We start from the raw sequence: 22,318 nt of genomic DNA, 5'->3' as shown, positions 1-22,318 counted from the left end.
AAATAATAGTGATTGCTGCAGAGCGGTTCCTGGGGCTGAAAGATTTATCAGCGAAGGAGTTATATGGAATATTGGCACAAGCCCTACCACCCTCTCATGGAGATAAGGATAACTGAAAAAATGTACGTTTTGTTTGTTTTGGCAATGTAGAATTGTTTTAGGGTGGACTAAGTTAGTTTCACTATTACGTATGGATTCATTTATTTAATTTGGTTTCAAACCGTCCAGTTGGTGGCAGCAATACACCTTTTGGGGTGTAGTCCGCCATAAAACCCAAAGAAGAAGTGCGCGTGCTCAACACTTGGCTCGGTTTTGTTTTTGTTCGGCAGCATGGTTTCTACTGTAGCCGGTATCGCGGCGATGTATATTCCATGAGGCAGTGAAGAAGAGCCCTTCATTCGCACTGAGTGAGAGGGAACAAGCAAAGGCCATGGCGGGGGTATTCGACATTGATTTGGATCAGCAGGACGAAAATGTGTCTGAGGACGAACTCGAGGATGGAGTGAGTTACCAAGCAAAACATAAGCTAGCTAGGTTCTATCGTTATGGTAGTTAGAGCTAGCTGCTAGTGATGTAGGGAGGTGCAAACTAACTCGCGCTAGCTAGCCATTAGCTAGCGGAACCCAAGGCGGTCTTGACGTTGGTGGCTAGATGGTTAGCTAACCAACTAAAACAGACCTATCTGTCTTCTCAAGAAACTATCCATGTTTCGCCTGATGTATTGTCTCTACCTTCTTGCCCTTTGTTTCTTTGCCCAATGTTTGTACCATGTTGTGTTGCTAATATGCTGTGTTGTCATGTTGCTGCTATGTTATTGTCTCAGGTCTCTCTTAATGTAGTGTTATGGGTTTTGTCCTATATTTTTATTTTTAATTCCAGCCCCCGTCCCCGCAGAATACATTTTGGTAGGCCGTCATTGTAAATAAGAATGTTCTTATTAACTGACTTGCCAAGTTAAATAAAAATAAAGGAGGCACGCATTGATGGATTCGTTTAACAACCAGAATATTTTTGAAGTGCATCAGCTAATAATTGTCTAGATAAAAAAAACACATGAAACCACCTGACCTCTGTCATGCGCATAATCAGATTTCTGCATCAAGTGAAACAAGTGGTTGTACTCTTTCAAACATAATTTATTTTAGCGTCATTAGCTTGTTTTTCTTCAGCAGTCTGCCACTAGATTGAGATGCAGTCAGTCCCTTATGAATACACAGTAACAAATAGTAGTTTTATTGCTGAGATACTTTTTTGTATTTTATTTGTCTACATTAACCTGGTAATTGTTTGTGATATGATTAAGAGAAAAAAAATCTGTGTTAGGGTGTGGTGCCTGACCTTAGCAGGACTGATCCTTCTCCATTGCTAAGCAACTTCAATAATACACCTGTTCCAGTTACAGTACCATTAGGTGCTGTAAAATGTATTTCCTTTATCATATCACTATCAACTGAATACCAGTTGAATGTAGATGCAAATAAAAAATTCTGGACACTGGATGATGTCAGCCTAAATCTTTTGGTTTAATTTTAAGATACTCCAGGCCTGGACTTGTCCAGAGCAGTGTGTATAAATACTATCATCTTTCTATCTACAAAATCCTAAAGGTGTATGTAAAATGCATTTATGGAGAATATAATATTTTTTTAAATAAAATGTTATCTAGAATAAAAAGCATTGTCAACAATTCCCTCTGGGCAAGTTGGGAGAATATATCTAAGGATAACCACACAACATTTGGTGAATGCAGATGCTTCTGAAGCTGAGATTTTTTGGGGGCATGTGAGAAGTCTGACTTTCGGGAAGTTACAGTTAAAGACAAGTACACTGAGTTAAAACTACCAAAAGCCTATTTAGACCCAATCACCATCTCTTCAAAGTAAGTTACGTAGGGTGCGTTTGTAAATTTAGTTGGGCTATCTACTCTCGTGTGAGTGTGCCAGAGCGCAGACTAACTAGGAATTTACGAACGCTCAACACCTGTTGAATATGGCTGGTGTCAGTAAATGTCAGCAAAAAAGCTTAATTAAATTGATGCCAGCAGTGGAGTTAGTCACCAATGCTCTGGATAACATGAAAACAGCATAACCAGCTGTGCTCAGGTGAGTAAAATGGTCAATGAGGTGTTCTCTCATTTGTGTCTGGAAGTAGCTAGTTAGCCAGTTAACTTGGGTGCTTGACTGCTGTTGTGTGGTCAGAATGCTCAGATCAACCCTACTTCTCAGCCAGAGCATCCAGTGTGCACTCTGAAAGCTCCGAGAGCGAAACGATCTGAATTTACTAACGGACAATCTGACAACGCTCTGAATTTACAAACCGCGCACTCTGGCACTCCAGATTGAATTTACGAACACACCCTAAATGTCATCCAGTTTGTAACATTCTCTATGAAATGGGCTTGGAAATTGTGTAATTCAATGAAGTGAGCTTTACAATTATTGACGTATGTTCATTTTTAAAGTGACTAAAATTCATACAAATGTTGACAATAGTATGATAAACTAAAGAAAATATACATTAAATTGTAAAAAATCTAATATCTTCCTCAATCTACACATAATACCCCATAATGACAAAGTAAAACAGGTTTCTAAATTGTTCAGAGACTTGTCCCAAATCCACCCCTGCATTGTCTTGTTGGAAAGTGAACCTTTTCCCCAGTCTGAGAACCTGCTCCAGAGCGCTCAGGAATTCATCAAGGATCTCTCTGTACTTTGCTCCGTTCATCTTTCCCTCGATCCTGACTAGTCTCCCAGTCCCTGCCGCTGAAAAACATCCCCACAGCATGATGAAGTCACCACCATGCTTCACCATAGGGATGGTGCCAGGTTTCCTCCAGACATGACGCTTGACATTCAGGCCAGTGTGTTCAATCGTGGTTTCATCAGACCAGAGAATCTTGTTCTCGTGGTCAGAGATCTTTAGGTGCCTTTTGGCAAACTCCAAGCGGACTCTCATGTGCCTTTTACTATGGAGTGGCTTCCGTCTGGCCGCTCTACCATAAAGGCCTGTTTGGTGGAGTGCTGCAGAGATGGTTGTCCTTCTGGAAGGTTCTCCCATCTCCACAGAGGAACTCTGGACCTCTGTCAGAGTGGCCATCGGTTTCTTGGTCACCTCCCTGACCAAGGCCCTTCTCCATTGATTGCTCAGTTTGGCTGGGCGGCCAGCTCTAATCAAAATAAAAATGTATTTGTCACATGCGCCAAATACAGTGGGTGTAGACCTTACAGTGAAATGCTTACTTACAAGCCCCTAACCAACAACGCAGTTTTAAGAAAATTCCTAAAAAAAGGAGATAAGAATCACATAATTAAAGAGCAGCAGTAAATAACAATAGCTATATATACTACAGGAAGAGTCTTGATGAGTCCAAACTTCTTCCATGTAAGAATTATGGAGACCACTGTGTTCTTCGGGACCTTCAATGCTGCAGAAACTTTTCATCATTCCCCAGATCTGTGCTGACACAATCCTGTCTCTGAGCTCTACGGACAATTCCTTTGACCTCCTGGCCTGGTTTTTGCTCTGAAATGCACTGTCGGCTGTGGGACCTTTTTATATAGACAGGTGTATTCCTTTCCTAATCATGTCAAATCAATTAAATTAACCACTGGTGGACTCCAATCAAGTTGTAGAAACATCTCAAGGATGATCAATGGAAACAGGATGCACCTGAGTTCAACTTTGAGTCTCGTAGCAAAGGGTCTGAATAGTTATGTAAATAATACATTTGCACTTTTTTTATACATTTGCAAACGTTTCTAAAAACCTGTTTTTGCTTTATCGTAACGGGGTATTGTGTGTAGATTGAGGACATTTTAAAATAAAAAATATACAGTGGGGAGAACAAGTATTTGATACACTGCCGATTTTGCAGGTTTTCCTACTTACAAAGCATGTAGAGGTCTGTCATTTTTATCATAGGTACACTTCAACTGTGAGAGACGGAATCTAAAACAAAAATCCAGAAAATCACATTGTATGATTTTTAAGTAATTAATTTGCATTTTATTGCATGACATAAGTATTTGATCACCTACCAACCAGTAAGAATTCCGGCTCTCACAGACCTGTTAGTTTTTCTTTAAGAAGCCCTCCTGTTCTCCACTCATTACCTGTATTAACTGCACCTGTTTGAACTCGTTACCTGTATAAAAGACACCTGTCCACACACTCAATCAAACAGACTCCAACCTCTCCACAATGGCCAAGACCAGAGAGCTGTGTAAGGACATCAGGGATAAATTGTAGACCTGTACAAGGCTGGGATGGGCTACAGGACAATAGGCAAGCAGCTTGGTGAGAAGGCAACAACTGTTGGCACAATTATTAGAAAATGGAAGAAGTTCAAGATGACGGTCAATCACCCTCGGTCTGGGGCTCCATGCAAGATCTCACCTCGTGGGGCATCAATGATCATGAGGAATGTGAGGGATCAGCCCAGAACTACACGGCAGGACCTGGTCAATGACCTGAAGAGAGCTGGGACCACAGTCTCAAAGAAAACCATTAGTAACACACTACGCCGTCATGGATTAAAATCCTGCAGCGCACGCAAGGTCCCCCTGCTCAAGCCAGCGCATGTCCAGGCCCGTCTGAAGTTTGCCAATGACCATCTGGATGATCCAGAGGAGGAATGGGAGAAGGTCATGTGGTCTAATGAGACAAAAATAGAGCTTTTTGCTCTAAACTCCACTCGCCGTGTTTGGAGGAATAGAAGGATGAGTACAACCCCAAGAACACCATCCCAACCGTGAAGCATGGAGGTGGAAACATCATTCTTTGGGGATGCTTTTCTGCAAAGGGGACAGGACGACTGCACCGTATTGAGGGGAGGATGGATGGGGCCATGTATCGCGAGATCTTGACCAACAACCTCCTTCCCTCAGTAAGAGCATTGAAGATGGGTCGTGGCTGGGTCTTCCAGCATGACAACGACCCGAAACACACAGCCAGGGCAACTAAGGAGTGGCTCCGTAAGAAGCATCTCAAGGTCCTGGAGTGGCCTAGCCAGTCTCCAGACCTGAACCCAATAGAAAATCTTTGGAGGGAGCCGAAAGTCCGTATTGCCCAGCGACAGCCCCGAAACCTGAAGGATCTGGAGAAGGTCTGTATGGAGGAGTGGGCCAAAATCCCTGCTGCAGTGTGTGCAAACCTGGTCAAGAACTACAGGAAACGTATGATCTCTGTAATTGCAAACTAAGGTTTCTGTACCAAATATTAAGTTCTGCTTTTCTGATGTATCAAATACTTATGTCATGCAATAAAATGCAAATTAATTACTTAAAAATCATACAATGTGATTTTCTGGATTTTTGTTTTAGATTCCTTCTCTCACATTTGAAGTGTACCTATGATAAAGATTACAGACCTCTACATGCTTTGTAAGTAGGAAAACCTGCAAAATCGTCAGTGTATCAAATACTTGTTCTCCCCACTGTATGTGTGTGTATGTATGTATGTATGTATGTGAATGAATAAGGCTGTAACGTAACAAATTGTGGAAAAAGGGAAGGGGGTCTGAATACTTTCCGAATACACTGTAGATGCAAAAAAAATCTATTCAGCCTTTGGGGCCTGGCCTTCTCCTTTTTTGTTGTTGCTAGATCCAAATGAGCGAATATGGGCGGCAATGCAGCGGGTTTGAATTGTGAGTATTTACAACAGGTTCAGCCTGTATTTTGGCACTCAAGCTTATGTGGCACACTTGCCACAACATGTTTGACAACACAATTCTTCTTTGTCATGTTATCCTGTTTGTTTTGTCTTAGGTGTCAATATATTTGCACTACAGGGATCTGTGTAATCTGATCTTTGTCAATTACAGGAACACCTTTGATCACTGTTATGATGTATGCTTTGATGAACAGATACAGGACAATTGTGATGGTAGTCCAGAGATGATAGAACTCCTCAGATAAAGTTGGTTGTGCAGGACTTGTCATTCAGGTCCATTCAACATTGACTCAATGTTGATGTGTATTTGACATGTATGAGTTATGTTTCAACGGTTGTCTTTTTTATTATTTTTTCAAGTAACATGGATGACTGTGAAAAGTTTGAAATCTCTGAAGACAGCGTCAACAAAGGAACGGAGCAGATTCGTCCGGAATGCTTTGAGTTGCTCCGAGTTTTAGGAAAAGGAGGCTATGGAAAGGTGAGCTATCCCTAATCGCCCTATGCCTTGATCAAGTATTCTCATGTCTTCCCCTTCGATTAGATGGCATCAATTCAGTGAAATTCATGTTTTTTTTCTTTTCCTCCAATCACATTCAGGTTTTTCAAGTTCGTAAGATGTCGGGTGCTACTTCGGGAAAGATCTTCGCTATGAAGGTCTTGAAGAAGGTGGGCTGTTTGGGTTATCAGGCTGAGATACTTATCTCTTGTCTCGTCTGCCCCTAAGGAACTGCACACTTAACTTCTGTGATATTTATTCTCTAAGTATCATTGATATGACAATGAGCACAGATTGAACACTGACCCTCTTGTTACAGTAGTATACAGAACGCACCGGTGCAGTCATTCAGGCACGCAGTCAGAAGTGAAGCTGCCGAACACATAACTTAAACAAATTGACTGAACGACTTACCATGAAACCTCAGGGCTGTTCGTTCTCCCCATTTTCTTTCCATCGGCTCCTTTCTGTAATTGACGACCGCCCGTCTGGTTTGCATCTTGGCCCCAGAACCAACCTCTGTTTCCCAGAAGCCTTACAGGTTTTGGTAATAGGGGTTTTGTTTATAGTTTGTATGTGTCTGTATTTACTGTTGCTACCATGCAGGAGCTAAGAGCTCAGATTCCTATTCTACCTCTGTTACTGAGGATGAAGGTGTTTAACCAGGCAACCAGCAGTCATCATCACTGCCAAATGAAACCCAAGGGTCCCACCTCTTTCCCTCACTTCTTGGAAACCCTCTCTAATTGGCTGATCTTTGTCCATCACCATCTAGCATAACCTTCAGAACCACCCCTTTGGATTTCATAGTGCAAGCAGCACAAGTGATTTTGGCTAAACAAGGAACTGCGTTTGAGAAATTGTAAAGTATGCGTCTTAGAAATAGTTTTCACTAACTTTATATGCGCTAACTCCGAATCAATTGGGTCTTCCAAAAATGATATGGTCGCTGTGAATGGGACATTTATTTTGATTGCCGATTTTTATTATATATATATATAATACATTTTATATATAAAAAGAAAGAATCAGAATTTTTCAAAGTCCCATCTAATAGGCCTACAGCTGTAGCAGGCTCTCTCTCTCCTGCCTTGATTTCAAACAACGCCCCCTTCAAGTCCCACTTTGTTGCAGTGTTTCCAGGTTCTATACGCAGTAGCAATTGAGCCTGGGATGAGGTTATGGAAACTCCTATGTGTGCAGCAGACATTACCCAGCATTGGTGTTTAGCATGGTTGACTTAATCTGCCGTGTCAGAACCCATCGCTGTGCATGTAAGTGGCTATGTAGCACGGTAGGCACAGAGCCTCACGCAAATGACTGACATTTTACATTACATTTAAGTCATTTAGCAGACGCTCTTATCCAGAGCGACTTACAAACTGACCATGCTCTGCTCTCGTGCTCTGGCTTCTAGTTCTGCCACAGGGCTCCGGCTTAATCCAACAAACAGATCTACTATTGGACCCGACGGCTGAAGTACAGTATACTGATATAAATGCAACATGCAGCAATTTCAAAGATTTTACTGATTTACAGTTCATATAAGGAAATCAGTCAATTGAAATAAATTCATTAGGCCCTTATCTATGGGTTTAATAGGACTGGGCAGGGGGGCAGCCATGGGTGGGCCTGGGCGGGCGTAGGCCCACCCACTTGGGAGGCAGGCCCAGCCAATCAGAAAGGGCTTTATTTCAGACAAATACTCCTCAGCACCCCTCCACACCTCCTCAGACTATCCTGCCAGATGTGGAGGTCCAGGGATGGCGTGGTTACATGTGGTCTGCGGTTGTGAAGCCGGGTGGATGTACTGCCAAATTCTCTAAAACGACATTGGATGCAGCTTATGGTAGAGAAATGAACATTCAATTCTCTGGCAACCACTTTGGTGGACATGCCTGCAGTCATCATGCCAATTGCACGCTGCATCAACTTGAGACATCTGTGGCGTTGTGTGACAAAACTGCACGTTTTAGTGGCCTTTTATTGTCCCCAGTACAAGGTGCACCTGTGTAATGATCCTGCTGTTTAGGCAGCTTCTTGATATGCCACACCTGTCAGGTGGATGGATTATCTTGGTAAAGTAGAAATGCTCACAAACAGGGATGTAAAAAATTTGCACAAAATTTGAGCCAAAGGTTTGTGTGATTATGGAACATTTCTGGGATTTTTTATTTCAGCTCATGAAAGATGGGACCAACACTTCATATGTTGTGTATATATTTTTGTCCAGAGTGGTTTGAATGTTTTGGATTCCTTTGAGCCAACAAGATTTGCACATGATCTGGACCTGAGGGCGAAGATAACTGCATTAATGACATGGCTCAGAGCAGAGAGGTTCTCTCCCTTTACTAATGCTGGGGAAAAAGGGAGAGCATTAAAATAATAATCTAAACCAGATACCAAATGAGAATTTCCTTCACGCTGTTATGTCTTCAGAGCGTCTGGATCCGGTAGTCAGTGTCCTTCTTTTCAAATGCATATCATACCTCAGTTTCTATCTGTAAGAAATGTTTTTAATTTGGGCTGACTAACTTACCATACTATTACCAGGTTATTACCATTATGTTCTCTGCTGTGAATGTAAAGTGCTACCATTGTTATAATACTGACAGTGCTTGACATTCCAAGCCTTGTTTGATCCCTCCAGGCCATGATAGTGCGTAACGCTAAGGACACTGCTCACACCAAGGCAGAGAGGAATATCCTGGAGGAGGTGAAGCACCCATTCATAGTGGACCTCATCTATGCCTTCCAGACAGGGGGCAAGCTGTACCTCATCCTGGAGTACCTTTCTGGTGAGTGGCTGAGGCATGGTGTGTGCGCATACACACAAACCACACAACACAGCGTAGCGTACACCTACACGCATCATTCGCACACACAATGGCAAATAATTTAATGCTGTATTTGTTATTTGTAGGTGGGGAGCTGTTTATGCAATTGGAAAGGGAGGGGATCTTTATGGAGGACACAGCGTGGTAAGTGATCAGTCATGCTGGAGATGTGTATCTAGTGTGTAGAATAGATATGAGTTTCTGGACCCTGCAGTCCTCACTCCCAAGTGTCAACAGACGGCAGATGAAGGTAGTGATTACATAGCATAAGGTTGAACCATTTCTAGAAGCAGACAAATGTAATGATGTTGAAACCACAACACCTCATGTTTAGAATGTAGCGAGGGCAGCTAAAGGCAAATCTGAAAGGATGCATTAAAAAAGGGCTGTGAAAATATCTGCTATTCCTGCTTGACGGAAAGGTTTTTCGTCATAGTCCTGTGTAACTATATACAGTGCCTTCAGAAAGTATTCATACCCTTGACTTATTTAGCCAGTTCGCCCGCGATACATGCCAGTATTCGACGTCCATCCATGTCTGAGGATGCCTGGAGATGACGTGGAAAACTACCTCTAGGGGCAACAGTGGGCGCTTTTACCTTCAAGTAGGTTTCGGTTTTGCTAGGGCGTTGTGGATGGGCGTAAGCATCTGCCTCTGGTGCCAAAGGTTGTATGTTCGAATCCAGCGATAGAAAGTTGTTTTTGTCTTAAACCTATCCCAATCCTTAACTCTTACTTTTAAAAATTTGGAGTTAATGCCTGAACTTAACCTTAAACACTTTGAAATTTGACGTTTGGAACAACGTTGAAATTTGACGTTTGGAACAACGTTGAAATTTGACGTTTGGAACAACGTTGAAATTTGACGTTTGGAACAACGTTGAAATTTTATGTTTGAGAAACATGGATGAATGTCTAATCCTGACTTGAGACAGAGCTTGTTGGACTTATTCCACGTTTTGTTGTTTCAGCCTGAATTCAAAATGTATTAAATGTATATTTTCTTACTCATCTACACGCAATACCCCATAATGACAAAGTGAAAATATGTTTTTAGAAATTAACACATTTATTGAAAATTAAATGCATAAATATCTAATTTCTGTAAGTATTCACACCCCTGGTCAATACTTTGTAGAAGAACCTTTGGCAGCGATTACAGATCTGAATCTTTCTGGGAAGGTCTTTAAGAGCTTACCACACCTGTATTGTCCAACATTTGCCTATTATTTATTTTTACAAGTAGATTTAGTCAACTGTAACTTGGCCACTCAAGAACATTCACTGTCTTCTTGGTATGCAGCTCCAGTGTTGATTTGGCCTTGTGTTTTAGGTTATTGTCCTGCTGAAAGGTGAATTCATCTCCCAGTGTCTGGTGGAAAACAGACTGAACCGAGTTTTCCTCTAGGATTTTTGCCTGTGCTTAGCTCCATTTCGTTTCTATTTTATCTTTAAACTCCCCAGTCCTTAATTATACTCATAATATGATGCAACCACCACTCTGCTTGAAAATATGGAGAGTGTTATTCAGTAATGTGTTATATTGGATTTTCCCCAAACATAATACTTTGTATTCAGGACAAAAGGTTAATTGCTTTGCCACATTTTTTTGCAGTATTCAGTGCCTTATTACAAACAGGATGCATGTTTTGGAATAGTTTTATTCTGTGCAGGCTTCCTTCTTTTCACTCTGTCAATTTTTTATTTATTTATTTATTTCACCTTTATTTAACCAGGTAGGCAAATTGAGAACACGTTCTCATTTACAATTGCGACCTGGCCAAGATAAAGCAAAGCAGTTCGACACATACAACAACACATAGTTACACATGGAGTAAAACAAACATACAGTCAATAATACAGTGAAAAATAAGTCTATATACAATGTGAGCAAGTGAGGTGAGATAAGGGAGGTGAAGGCAAACAAAATATATATATAAAAAATATTAAAAGGCCATGGTGGCGAAGTAAATACAATATAGCAAGTAAAAAAAAAACACTGTAATGGTTGGTTTGCAGTGGAAGAAAGTGTAAAGTAGAGATAAAAATAATGGGGTGCAAAGGAGCAAAATAAATAAATAAATACAGTAGGTAAAGAGGTAGTTGTTTGGGCTAAATTATAGATGGGCTATGTACAGGTGCAGTAATCTGAGCTACTCTGACAGCTAGTGCTTAAAGCTAGTGAGGGAGATAAGTGTTTCCAGTTTCAGAGATTTTTGTAGTTCGTTCCAGTCATTGGCAGCAGAGAACTGGAAGGAGAGGCGGCCAAAGGAAGAATTGGTTTTGGGGGTGACCAGAGAGATATACCTGCTGGAGCGCGTGCTACAGGTAGGTGCTGCTATGGTGACCAGCGAGCTGAGATAAGGGGGGACTTTACCTAGCAGGGTCTTGTAGATGACCTGGAGCCAGTGGGTTTGGCGACGAGTATGAAGCGAGGGCCAGCCAACGAGAGTGTACAGGTCGCAGTGGTGGGTAGTATATGGGGCTTTGGTGACAAAACGGATGGCACTGTGATAGACTGCATCCAATTTATTGAGTAGGGTTTTGGAGGCTATTTTGTAAATGACATCACCGAAGTCGAGGATTGGTAGGATGGTCAGTTTTACAAGGGTATGTTTGGCAGCATGAGTGAAGGATGCTTTGTTGCGGAATAGGAAGCCAATTCTAGATTTAACTTTGGATTGGAGATGTTTGATGTGAGTCTGGAAGGAGAGTTTACAGTCTAACCAGACACCTAGGTATTTGTAGTTGTCCACATATTCTAAGTCAGAGCCGTCCAGAGTAGTGATGTTGGACAGGCGGGCAGGTGCAGGCAGCGATCGGTTGAAGAGCATGCATTTAGTTTTACTTGTATTTAAGAGCAATTGGAGGCCACGGAAGGAGAGTTGTATGGCATTGAAGCTCGCCTGGAGGGTTGTTAACACAGTGTCAAAAGAAGGGCCAGAAGTATACAGAATAGTGTCGTCTGCGTAGAGGTGGATCAGAGAATCACCAGCAGCAAGAGCGACATCATTGATGTATACAGAGAAGAGAGTCGGTCCAAGAATTGAACCCTGTGGCACCCCCATGGAGACTGCCAGAGGCCCGGACATCAGACCCTCCGATTTGACACACTGAACTCGATCAGAGAAGTAGTTGGTGAACCAGGCGAGGCAATCATTAGAGAAACCAAGGCTGTCGAGTCTGCCGATGAGGATGTGGTGATTGACAGAGTCAAAAGCCTTGGCCAGGTCAATGAATACGGCTGCACAGTATTGTTTCCTATCGATGGCGGTTAAGATATCGTTTATGACCTTGAGCGTGGCTGAGGTGCACCCATGACCAGCTCTGAAACCAGATTGCATAGCGGAGAAGGTATGGTGGGATTCGAAATGGTCGGTAATCTGTTTGTTGACTTGGCTTTCGAAGACCTTAGAAAGGCAGGGTAGGATAGATATAGGTCTGTAGCTGTTAGGGTCAAGAGTGTCACCTCCTTTGAAGAGGGGTTAGTAATTAGGTTAGTATTGTGGAATAACTCCAATTTTGTTGATCCATCCTCAGTTTTCTCCTATCACAGCCATTACTACTCTGTAACTGTTTTAAATTCACCATTGGCCTCATGGTGAAATCCCTGCTGGTTTCCTCTCTCTCCAGCAACTGAGTTAGGAAGGACACCTGTATTTTTGGAGTGACTGGGATATTGATGCACCATCCAAAGTGTAATTAAGAACTTCACCAAGCTCATAGGGATATTCAATGTCTTTTTTTTTCTTCTTCTTTTTGGCTAGCCATAACAGTGGTTGAATACTTATTGACTCAAGACATTTCAGCTTTTACATTTGTATTTCATTTGTCAAATGTCAAACACAATTCCACTTTGACATTATGGGGTATTGTGTGTAGGCCAGTGACAAAACAATCTAAATGCAATCCATGTTAAAATCAGGCTGTAACACAACAAATTGTGGAAAAAGTCAAGTGGTGTGAATACTTTCTGAAGGCACTGTAGATGCCATATTTGCTGAGGCACACTGTGAATGTACAGTTGAAGTCGGAAGTTTACATACACTTAGGTTGGAGTCATTAACTCGTTTTTCAACCACTCCACAAATTTGTTAACAAACTATAGTTTTGGCAGGCCGGTTAGGACATCTACTTTGTGCATGACACAAGTAATTTTTCCAACAAAGACAGATTATTTCACTTATTAACACACTGTATCACAGTTCCAGTGGGTCAGATGTTTACATACACTAAGTTGACTGTGCCTTTAAACAGCTTGGAAAATTTCAGAAAATGATGTCATGGCTTTAGAAGCTTCTCATAGTCTAATTGACATAATTTGAGTCAATTGGAGGTATACCTGTGGATGTATTTCAAGGCCTACCTTCGAACTCAGTGTCTCTTTGCTTGACATCATAGGAAAATCAAAAGAAATCCGCCAAGACTTCAGAACATTTTTTGTAGACCTCCACAAGTCTGGTTCATCCTTGGGAGCAATTTCCAAATGCCCGAAGGTACCACGTTCATCTGTACAAACAATAGTACGCAGGTATAAACACCATGGGACCACGCAGCTGTCATACCGCTCAGGAAGGAGACGCGTTCTGTCTCCTAGAGATGAACGTACTTTGGTGTGAAAAGTGCAAATCAATCACAGAACAACAGCAAAGGACCATGTGAAGATGCTGGAGGAAACAGGTACAAAAGTATCTACATCCACGGTAAAACGAGTCCTATACCGACATAACCTGACAGGCCGCTCAGCAAGGAAGAAGCCACTGCTCCAAAACTGCCATAAAAAAAGCCTGACTATGATTTGCAACTGCACATGGGGACAAAGATTGTACTTTTTGGAGAAATGTCTTCTGGTCTGATGAAACAAAAATAGAACTTTTTGGCCATAATGACCATTGTTATGTTTGGAGGAAAAAACATCCCAACTGTGAAGCACGGGGGTGGCAACATCATGTTGTGGGGGTGCTTTGCTGCAGGAGGGACTGGTGCACTTCACAAAATAGATGGCATCATGAGGCAGGAAAATTAGGTGGATATATTGAAGCAACATCTCAAGACATCAGTCAGGAAGTTCAAGCTTGGTCGCAAATAGGTCTTCCAAATGTACAATGACCCCAAGCATACTTCCAAAGTTGTGGCAAAATGGCTTAAGGACAACAAAGTCAAGGTATTGGAGGGGCCATCACAAAGCCCTGACCTCAATCCCATAGAAAATCTGTGGGCAGAACTGAAAAAGCGTGTGCGAGCAAGGAGGCCTACAAACCTGACTCAGTTACACCAGCTCTGTCAGGAGGAATGGGCCAAAATTCCCCCAACTTATTGTGGGACGCTTGTGGAAGGCTACCCAAAACGTTTGACCCAAGTTAAACAATTTAAAGGCAATACACTCAATTAGTATTTAGTAGCATGTAAACTTGTGACCCACTTGGAATGTGAAATGAATAAAAGCTGAAATAAATCATTCTCTACTATTATTCTGACATTTCACATTCTTAAAATAAAGTGGTGATCCTAACTGACCTAAGACAGGGAATTTTTACTAGGATTAAATGTCAGGAATTGTGAAAAACTGAGTTTAAATGTATTTGGCCAAGGTGTATGTAAAACTTCCGACTTTAACTGTACTTGATGTAAAAGTTCTGTTTTCTGTTCTGCAGCTTCTATCTGGCAGAGATTTCCATGGCTTTGGGACACCTGCATCTGAAAGGCATCATCTACAGAGACCTGAAGCCAGAGAACATCATGCTCAGCAACAACGGTCACGTCAAGCTCACAGACTTTGGCCTGTGTAAAGAATCAATCCATGACGGCACTGTTACTCACACCTTCTGTGGCACCATAGAATACATGCAAGTTATGGTCCTAATCATTAATCAATTAAAAGTTAATGCCAGCCTCCGAGTCTGTTGTAAACGTCCCATCTCCTCAGAGCAATACTTTACGTACTCTTTTGTTTGAGGAAATTTGTGTTTGGTTGCATATTGTGTAGGCTTACCTGACTGTCCTCCTCACCCACTCCCCTCCCATCTGTCACTTCAGGGCCCCAGAGATCCTGATGAGGAGTGGACACAACCGGGCTGTAGACTGGTGGAGCCTGGGAGCTCTCATGTACGACATGCTGACAGGAGCAGTGAGTACAACTCTTCTTTCAAGAGAAACATTGATTTTCTTTAAAACGTATGTACTCTGTACAAGACAACATCAACATTTGATTGATCAATATTTATGTTTAACCTCAGCGGGACACAATGTCAGTATTGTAGTTGGATATAGCTTTTATGTTACTCCACAGCCACCATTCACTGGGGAAAACAGGAAGAAGACCATTGACAAAATCTTAAAGTGCAAACTGAACCTGCCACCTTACCTCACACAAGAAGCTAGGGACCTTCTGAAAAAGGTAAGGGTGTTAGATGTTCAACTGCCCCAGTTCTAATAGTGTTTTGATGGCATTTCAGGTAGGCTCTGCCTTCTGATTGTCTAATGCTGGGCTCTTCAACCCTGTTCCTGAAGAGCTACCGTCCTGTAGTGCTGAGCGATTTGTTTCAGGTCGGTTATATTATTCAAAAATAATCACATTTTTTTATTTCTGTTTCGATCATTTTAAAACATTAAATGTATTATAATTTTAAAACATGAAATGTATTATGTGGGTTGAATGCTGTAACAGAATAAAACAATTAAAGTCCTATGATGGTAGTGACTGTCCATTACTGCTCATCACTTATTAACCATAATTTATTGACATTAACTTACTTTAATAAAATATTTCAGTTTTATTTGATAGCTTTATTATTTCATTCCAAGTCATCTCATCTCTATAGATATGCTGTCTGACAAAATCACTATTTTGTAGTTCTTCAAAGTAAATAAGGCAAACTTTTTTATGAAGGTCTCTTTCGTAGCAGGCATTAAAGAAACACAGACCGGACAAATGGAATATGGTCATTGTAGTTAATTACCACATTTTTATGCACTAAACTATGTAGAATATTGGCCTGTTGGAAACTAACTCCCTACTACATAAAGCACAGTTCAGGCTGGATCTGATATCTCAAAATAAACTGTTTAATGTGTGCATTGAGCTCACAGAAGGGGAGTGGATAACGAAATGGAATTCAAGTCATTGAACCTACTATAATTTAAAGTTTTTGCTCCAACCCTAATCTAGCACACCTGATTCTAGTAATTAGCTGGTTGATACGATAAATCAGGTTAGTTACAACTGGGTTTGGAGTGCACCTACAGGAGGGTAGCTTTCCAGGAACAGTGTTGGAGGACCCTGGTCTAATGTAACACAAGTCAGATCAAATGAAGACTGAGGAGCAGACTTGCATTACCTGTCACTCCCTTTGTTCCAGCTGCTGAAACGCAATGCCTCGTTACGGCTGGGGGCAGGCCCAGGAGACTCCTCAGAAATTCAGGTAATACAGTTTAAACAGACCTGTTGTAGGATTATTAGAACATTGTTGAAGGTGGTAAAAAGAGCAACCTTCATGTGTTGTGGCTTTCTCTCTGGGAAAAGTAAAGTTATTCTGTCCGCTTCTCCAGAGCCACCCGTTCTTCAGGCATATTAATTGGGATGATCTTCTCGCTCGCAAAGTGGAGCCTCCATTCAAGCCTTTTCTGGTGAGCCGTCATTCCTTATTCATAGCATTTCCATTGTGAACAGCACCTGTGCCTACCAAGTCCTCCTTGACCCACAGAGACTAGAGGTTAACCGGTTTCCTTCTTTCCTTCCGTTGCAGCAATCAGCTGATGACGTGAGCCAGTTTGACTCCAAGTTCACTAGCCAGACTCCCGTGGACAGCCCTGATGACTCCACGCTCAGCGAAAGTGCCAATCAAGTCTTCCTGGTAGGCTGCCTACTGCTTACTCTGCACATTCCATTTGGTCTTGTGTTTGTGCGCGTGTGTTTTACTGTGTGCACGGCTGCACGTAAACGGGTAGGCAGAAGCTACACTGTTTTTTCTCTTTTTGAGACAAACAAAAATAGTTGGTTATTGCATTGCATCTGTTATTTTTTTAATGGAAACCGATATAGTTTAATGAGTGTTTCATTGCACATCTCCTCTGGCCTATGTTGTTTTGGTTGTGATTGACCATGAGGAGAATGGCTGTAATCTTCCCTGTGACAACCTCCCCACAGGGTTTTACGTATGTAGCTCCCTCCGTCCTCGAAAACATCAAGGAGAAATTCCCCTTTGAGGCAAAAGTCAGCTCGCCAAGAAGGTTTCTGGGAAGCCCATTTATCCTCACTGTTAAAATGTCACCATTCTGTCTGCCCTCCCCCAGTCAGTACTATTCTAACCTTGCCCTGTATCCTCTTCTCTTGGCCCCCCAGCCCAGTGAGGTTTGCTGTGGGGGACTGCTGGCCCCGGGCCCCCACTCAGCCTGGAACCTCGTCCCTTTGGGGTTTTGGGTCTGGAGACCAGCCCATGGAGGTTGGTGTGGAGCAGATGGCCATTTCCTCCAACGAGGTGTCTGCCCCCCTGCCTATCAGAAAGCCCTCTGGCAACACCACCACAGGCGGCCCCTTCAAGAAGCAGGCCTACCCCTACCCCATCTCCAAACGGCCCAAGCACCTCCAGATGAATCTATGACACTGTTCCATCTAGAACTTCTCTTTCCTAAATCCTCCATTCACTTATTTTTTTCTTTTAAGAGACTTATAGAAATTAAATGACTGACGGACCGTCGGCACCATTCACCAGCTCCTTCAGACGCACCTTCCATCCCTGCCTCCCTCCTTTCCTTCCATCCCTGCCTCCCTCCTTTCCTTCTATCCCTGCCTCCCTCCTTTCCTTCTATCCCTGCCTCCCTCCTTTCCTTCCATCCCTGCCTCCCTCCTTTCCTTCCATCCCTGCCTCCCTCCTTTCCTTCTATCCCTGCCTCCCTCCTTTCCTTCCATCCCTGCCTCCCTCCTTTCCTTCCATCCCTGCCTCCCTCCTTTCCTTCTATCCCTGCCTCCCTCCTTTCCTTCCATCCCTGCCTCCCTCCTTTCCTTCTATCCCTGCCTCCCTCCTTTCCTTCTATCCCTGCCTCCCTCCTTTCCTTCTATCCCTGCCTCCCTCCTTTCCTTCTATCCCTGCCTCCCTCCTTTCCTTCTATCCCTGCCTCCCTCCTTTCCTTCTATCCCTGCCTCCCTCCTTTCCTTCCATCCCTGCCTCCCTCCTTTCCTTCCATCCCTGCCTGCCCCTCTCCCTGGTTGGGCAGCTTGGCAGCCACACAGGGCTGTCTACCCTAGCAGATATGACAAACTATAGGAGCCTCCTGTTAGGGAGAGGAGGAACTAGGGAGAGAACTCCCTCCCACCAATTAGAGCTTTAGTCAAACAGCAAGAGGTCTTGACTACTTCCTTCAGCCCTGTAGAGTATATCTGGAGGAAGAGATGAGAGCAGTGCTGCTAGATGCTGCTGTCAGATTGCGGTGTGCTTCACTGGGCTGGCTTCTCATGACACGCTGGTGCTTTGTACTTTAGGTGAGTGGGGACAGAGTGTTACTCCTGATGCAGCAGTGCTTTCCCTCACCAGGAGTGAGACGTTATTGATCAATGAAACTGGGTAATAGACTTTTAAAGCCTGAGGGTGGAGATGATTCCCCCTTAAATGCCTCTACTTCATTTTTAGAACTTGCTGACGAGGGGTTACAGGATCCATTGTAGCTGAATACAGTAGATGGAGTCAATCACAGTGACACAATGTACACAGAACACAATATTCACTGTAGACTCAATTATCCTGCTATAGTGTATTACATTGTTCAATTTATAAAAAATATGGAATCAACAATGCCTTTTCTGCTTTGTCACTTGAACATCCCATCAGGATAAATCTTGTAGAACATGTCTGGGCCGTGTTCTGTATGTAGAAAACGTATTGACACTGAGTGAAACAGGAAGGTACAACCTGAACTCGTCCAATGAGAACATCGATTTCCCTGATCCCTACTTAACATGACCCTGAGCCACGTTCAGTTGCCAAGCGTTGTTGTACGTTGCCGATAGAAATGGAATGAATAAAGCTGACATGAGTCCTTGTTCTACATATCACATTTATACCTGAACGTTGTGTCCTGCTGAACACGCCCCACATGTGGTGTCATTGATGGAGGGGCAGCTAAAAACACGATGTGTACCATTTCAGCTGAATGCATCGCCTCCTGCCCCACTTATCCTTCAATGCTGACACTGCTTTACCAGTCTGACTGGATCTCTAGGTAGATGGAAAACCTTTATGTATGTTTTTGCGTTGAATGTAAACTGACTCGATGCCTTTCGAGTGTCACTTACTCAGAAGACCCACATAAGTTCTCCACGATTATGATGCATGCAGGTTTATTATAATATTATGGACCTATTCTTTTTGGGCGTCTGCCAATTTGTGATTGTCAGAGACCAACCGAGAGCTTGTCTTTTTTAATTGAAAGAAGCAAAGCATTGAGGCCAAATTCTCATCACCACTGCCTTTTAGTGTTTAGCTAATTGCCAGGTTGCATTTTTCTAATAATGTACCTGGCTAGGTGCTTCATGGATGCTTCCCTCAGTCTTTATGCAGCCTTGGTGATATCAGTAGGGCTAGTACCTCTGATTCCATTTTAGCTAGGGATTGTTTGAAATATGGTGTGACTTGAAGCTTATGTATGCATGTATGTGGTCTTTAACTGTCTTAGCCTCTGGAGAAAAGCCATTTGATCCTCCTCTTCCCCAAACAGGAACATTTGTCACATTAATAATAATCCAATTGTAAGGTTCTGTCTAGATGAAGGCAGCATGCTTCCTGAGACCTAAACTTGAAATTATTCCTTTTGTCTGGAGATGTAACTATTTGCTCCAGTGAGTTTAGATACTGTAGTTTCCCCCCACCATGGAGCTATCAGACTCACATGACCAAGATGACTATCATGTTTAAGTGTGTGTGTGATTTTGATAAACTTGAAAATATGCCTCATTCAATAAGCAAACAATTGTACTATTCTGTATATTTTTGAACCAGGCAGTTTTATTTGGGTCGTTCTCTGGAATCTGTTAGGCCTACGTCATGACTGATAGGTTTGTAGAGGGACACACACACACAAGTCCTGTTCAATACGATTGAATGCGTATCCTGACAAAGGATTTCTTATTCCAAGACTGAGGTTTATTAAAATATAAATGTTCACCCCCCTGTCTGCTTGTCAGTGAAGGAATGGACAAATTGCTTTGGCTTCAGGTTCCATTGGAGAGGATGTTTGGTGTGCTTCAGAGCAACTTTCACCCCCACAGTGACCATGGCTTACCTTTTTGAATATATTTATAATCCAAGTTCTGTTTTATTTTTTATAAGTGCCATTATATATTTTTTCCACTGCATCAGTCACACTATGCAAACAATGTATTTATGTATTTTACATTATGTTTAAAAAATGTCTAAGTATATGTTTTTTCCAATGAATCTCTTGAGAAACCTCAAAATGCAGCAGTTTGTTCTTTAGTTTGGAATAAAGAATGATGTAAGGGGCAAAATAGAATCCTATTGTACGAGGGACAAGTTCAGAAAGTAACTTTTTGATCATCTTGTACAGGCTTCTTTAATTCTGAAAACTTGATACTTAATACGATGCCTGCAGAGTGTTGACACATGGGCAGTTTAGGTGTGTGATGAAAAATAGTCACTGATGCAAAAACTAATGGGGGGTTGGGGATGTGACTTTCTTGAAGAAATTGCATGTATTTTCAGAGGAAGATGATTGGACCATGTGTTTCTATCTCTAGTGGTATAGGGTCTTTGAAGTGGTTTTCTGTGCTGCTCTAACCTGTTGATACTGAAATTATCTGAATGATACTCATCTGAGTGATTTCTCTCGTGGTTTCGGAGCTTGAGGACCTTTTTATAGTTCAGTGTTCAACTGAAACAAAATGAGTGAGCTTTTGGGAACATGAATATGATTGATCTTCTCATTAGAAGACTGCTGCAAACAGTTAATCAGAGTCAATATTTCACCCTTATATTTATTCCTAGACATTTCAGGGGGTTTGGATGTTGATGAGTAATATGGATGTGAACAAAATAAAAAGCATTACTGAGTTGAAGACTGTGAAAGTGATTATAGTGCAACCTGGATGGATTATGCAACCCCAAAGTTACTGCTCAACTCATAACAGCAGTTGCACAGGAATGGCCAAAAGGAACACTGACTTAAGGTAAGTGTGATTGTGCTCATCTAGTTGTGCTAAATATCAAGCTGTCTTCTGACATTTTTCTTCAGTGAAAGTTGTAATTGTCATGGGAAATCCTGAATAAATAGCCTGAAATTCTTCATTTACATTGCACTGCAGATGTCAGCTGAATCGGAAATTACCTTTAGATGTCAACCATGCTACAACCTGGATCCTCTGCGGTACAGATTGAATCCTGTCCCTAGGTTGCCTTGACACAAGCCTAGTTATTGGCTGCAGTGCCTCAAAGAGCTAAGCACAGGAAACATGGTTAAGAACATCCAAACTAAAATGACTGTCACTACCTGAATAGATGTGAACTCACCCAACTGTTGAATAAATGCAGAATGCAACAATATCAACAATTTTACTGAGTTACTGTTCATAAAAGGAAATCAATCAATTAGGCCCTAATCTATGGGTTTATGATTGGGCAGGGGCGCAGCCATGTGTGAGCCTGGGAGGGCATAGATCGAGACAATCAGAAAGGGCTTTATTACAGACAGAAATACTCATCAGTTTCATCACCTGTCTGGGTGGCTGGTCTCAGATGATCCCACATGTGAAGAAACTGGAGGTCCTGGGCTGGCGTGGTTACACATGGTCTGTGGTTGTGAGGCCGGTTGGAGGTACTGCCAAATTCTCTAAAACGACGTTGGAGGCCGCTTATGGTAGAGAAATTAACACTAAATTCTCTGCCAACAGCTTTGGTGGATATTCCCTCAAAACTTGAGACATCTGTGGCAATATGTTGTGTGACAAATCAGCACATTTTAGAGTGGTCTTTTATTGTCCCCAGCACAGGGTGCATCTGTGTAATGAACATTCTGATTAATCTGCATGTTGATATGCCACACCTGTCAGGTGGATGGGTTATCTTGGTAAAGGAGAAATGCTCACTAACAGGGATGTAAACAAATTTGTGCCAAATAAGCTTTCTGTGTGTATGGAACATTTCTGGGATCTTTTATTACAGCTCATGAAACATGGGACCAACACTTACCAGGTTGTGTTTATATTTTGTTCAGTATATATGCCTTCAGTTCACTTCTATGGCAGTCCTAATGGAACATTAGATAATATGGTACATATGTTTCATGTTACTGTGAATTC

At 42.2% G+C, this 22,318-nt stretch overlaps 1 protein-coding gene across 4 annotated transcripts; it reads left to right on the top strand.

Moving 5' to 3' along the window:
- Positions 1–272: 272 nt before the first annotated feature.
- On the top strand, positions 273–21,079 carry LOC139537445 (ribosomal protein S6 kinase beta-1-like). 4 transcript variants are annotated; one of them, XM_071338741.1, is made up of 14 exons: positions 274–502; positions 5,607–5,650; positions 6,037–6,157; positions 6,277–6,345; positions 8,826–8,973; positions 9,099–9,156; positions 14,667–14,858; positions 15,049–15,139; positions 15,302–15,409; positions 16,371–16,433; positions 16,561–16,638; positions 16,758–16,865; positions 17,159–17,241; positions 17,354–21,079. In XM_071338741.1, exons 1-14 carry the CDS (start codon positions 431–433, stop codon positions 17,610–17,612), a joined length of 1,494 nt encoding a protein of 497 aa, XP_071194842.1. In that variant the 5' UTR covers positions 274–430; the 3' UTR covers positions 17,613–21,079. The 4 variants fall into 4 exon arrangements, with proteins under 4 accessions (XP_071194841.1, XP_071194842.1, XP_071194844.1 ...); XM_071338743.1 differs by having other exon boundaries at positions 17,159–17,275; positions 17,379–21,079; XM_071338740.1 differs by having other exon boundaries at positions 273–502; positions 17,159–21,079.
- The last annotated feature ends 1,239 nt before the right edge of the window (positions 21,080–22,318 follow it).

Source organism: Salvelinus alpinus, chromosome 13, assembly GCF_045679555.1.
Source record: "Salvelinus alpinus chromosome 13, SLU_Salpinus.1, whole genome shotgun sequence".
Lineage (NCBI taxonomy): Eukaryota > Metazoa > Chordata > Actinopteri > Salmoniformes > Salmonidae > Salvelinus > Salvelinus alpinus.
Note: the sequence above shows the minus strand (reverse complement) of the source record. Positions and strands in the feature narration are given on the sequence as shown.

What these genes read in the sequence shown, in the direction of transcription:
- LOC139537445 (XM_071338740.1), top strand. Translation starts at nt 431, where the DNA reads ATGGCGGGGGTATTCGACATTGATTTGGATCAGCAGGACGAAAATGTG. An exon ending in CAATGCAGCGGGTTTGAATT is followed by an intron (nt 5,651 to 6,036) that starts GTGAGTATTTAC and finishes TATTTTTTCAAG; the next exon opens with TAACATGGATGACTGTGAAA. An exon ending in GTGCCAATCAAGTCTTCCTG is followed by an intron (nt 16,866 to 17,158) that starts GTAGGCTGCCTA and finishes ACCTCCCCACAG; the next exon opens with GGTTTTACGTATGTAGCTCC.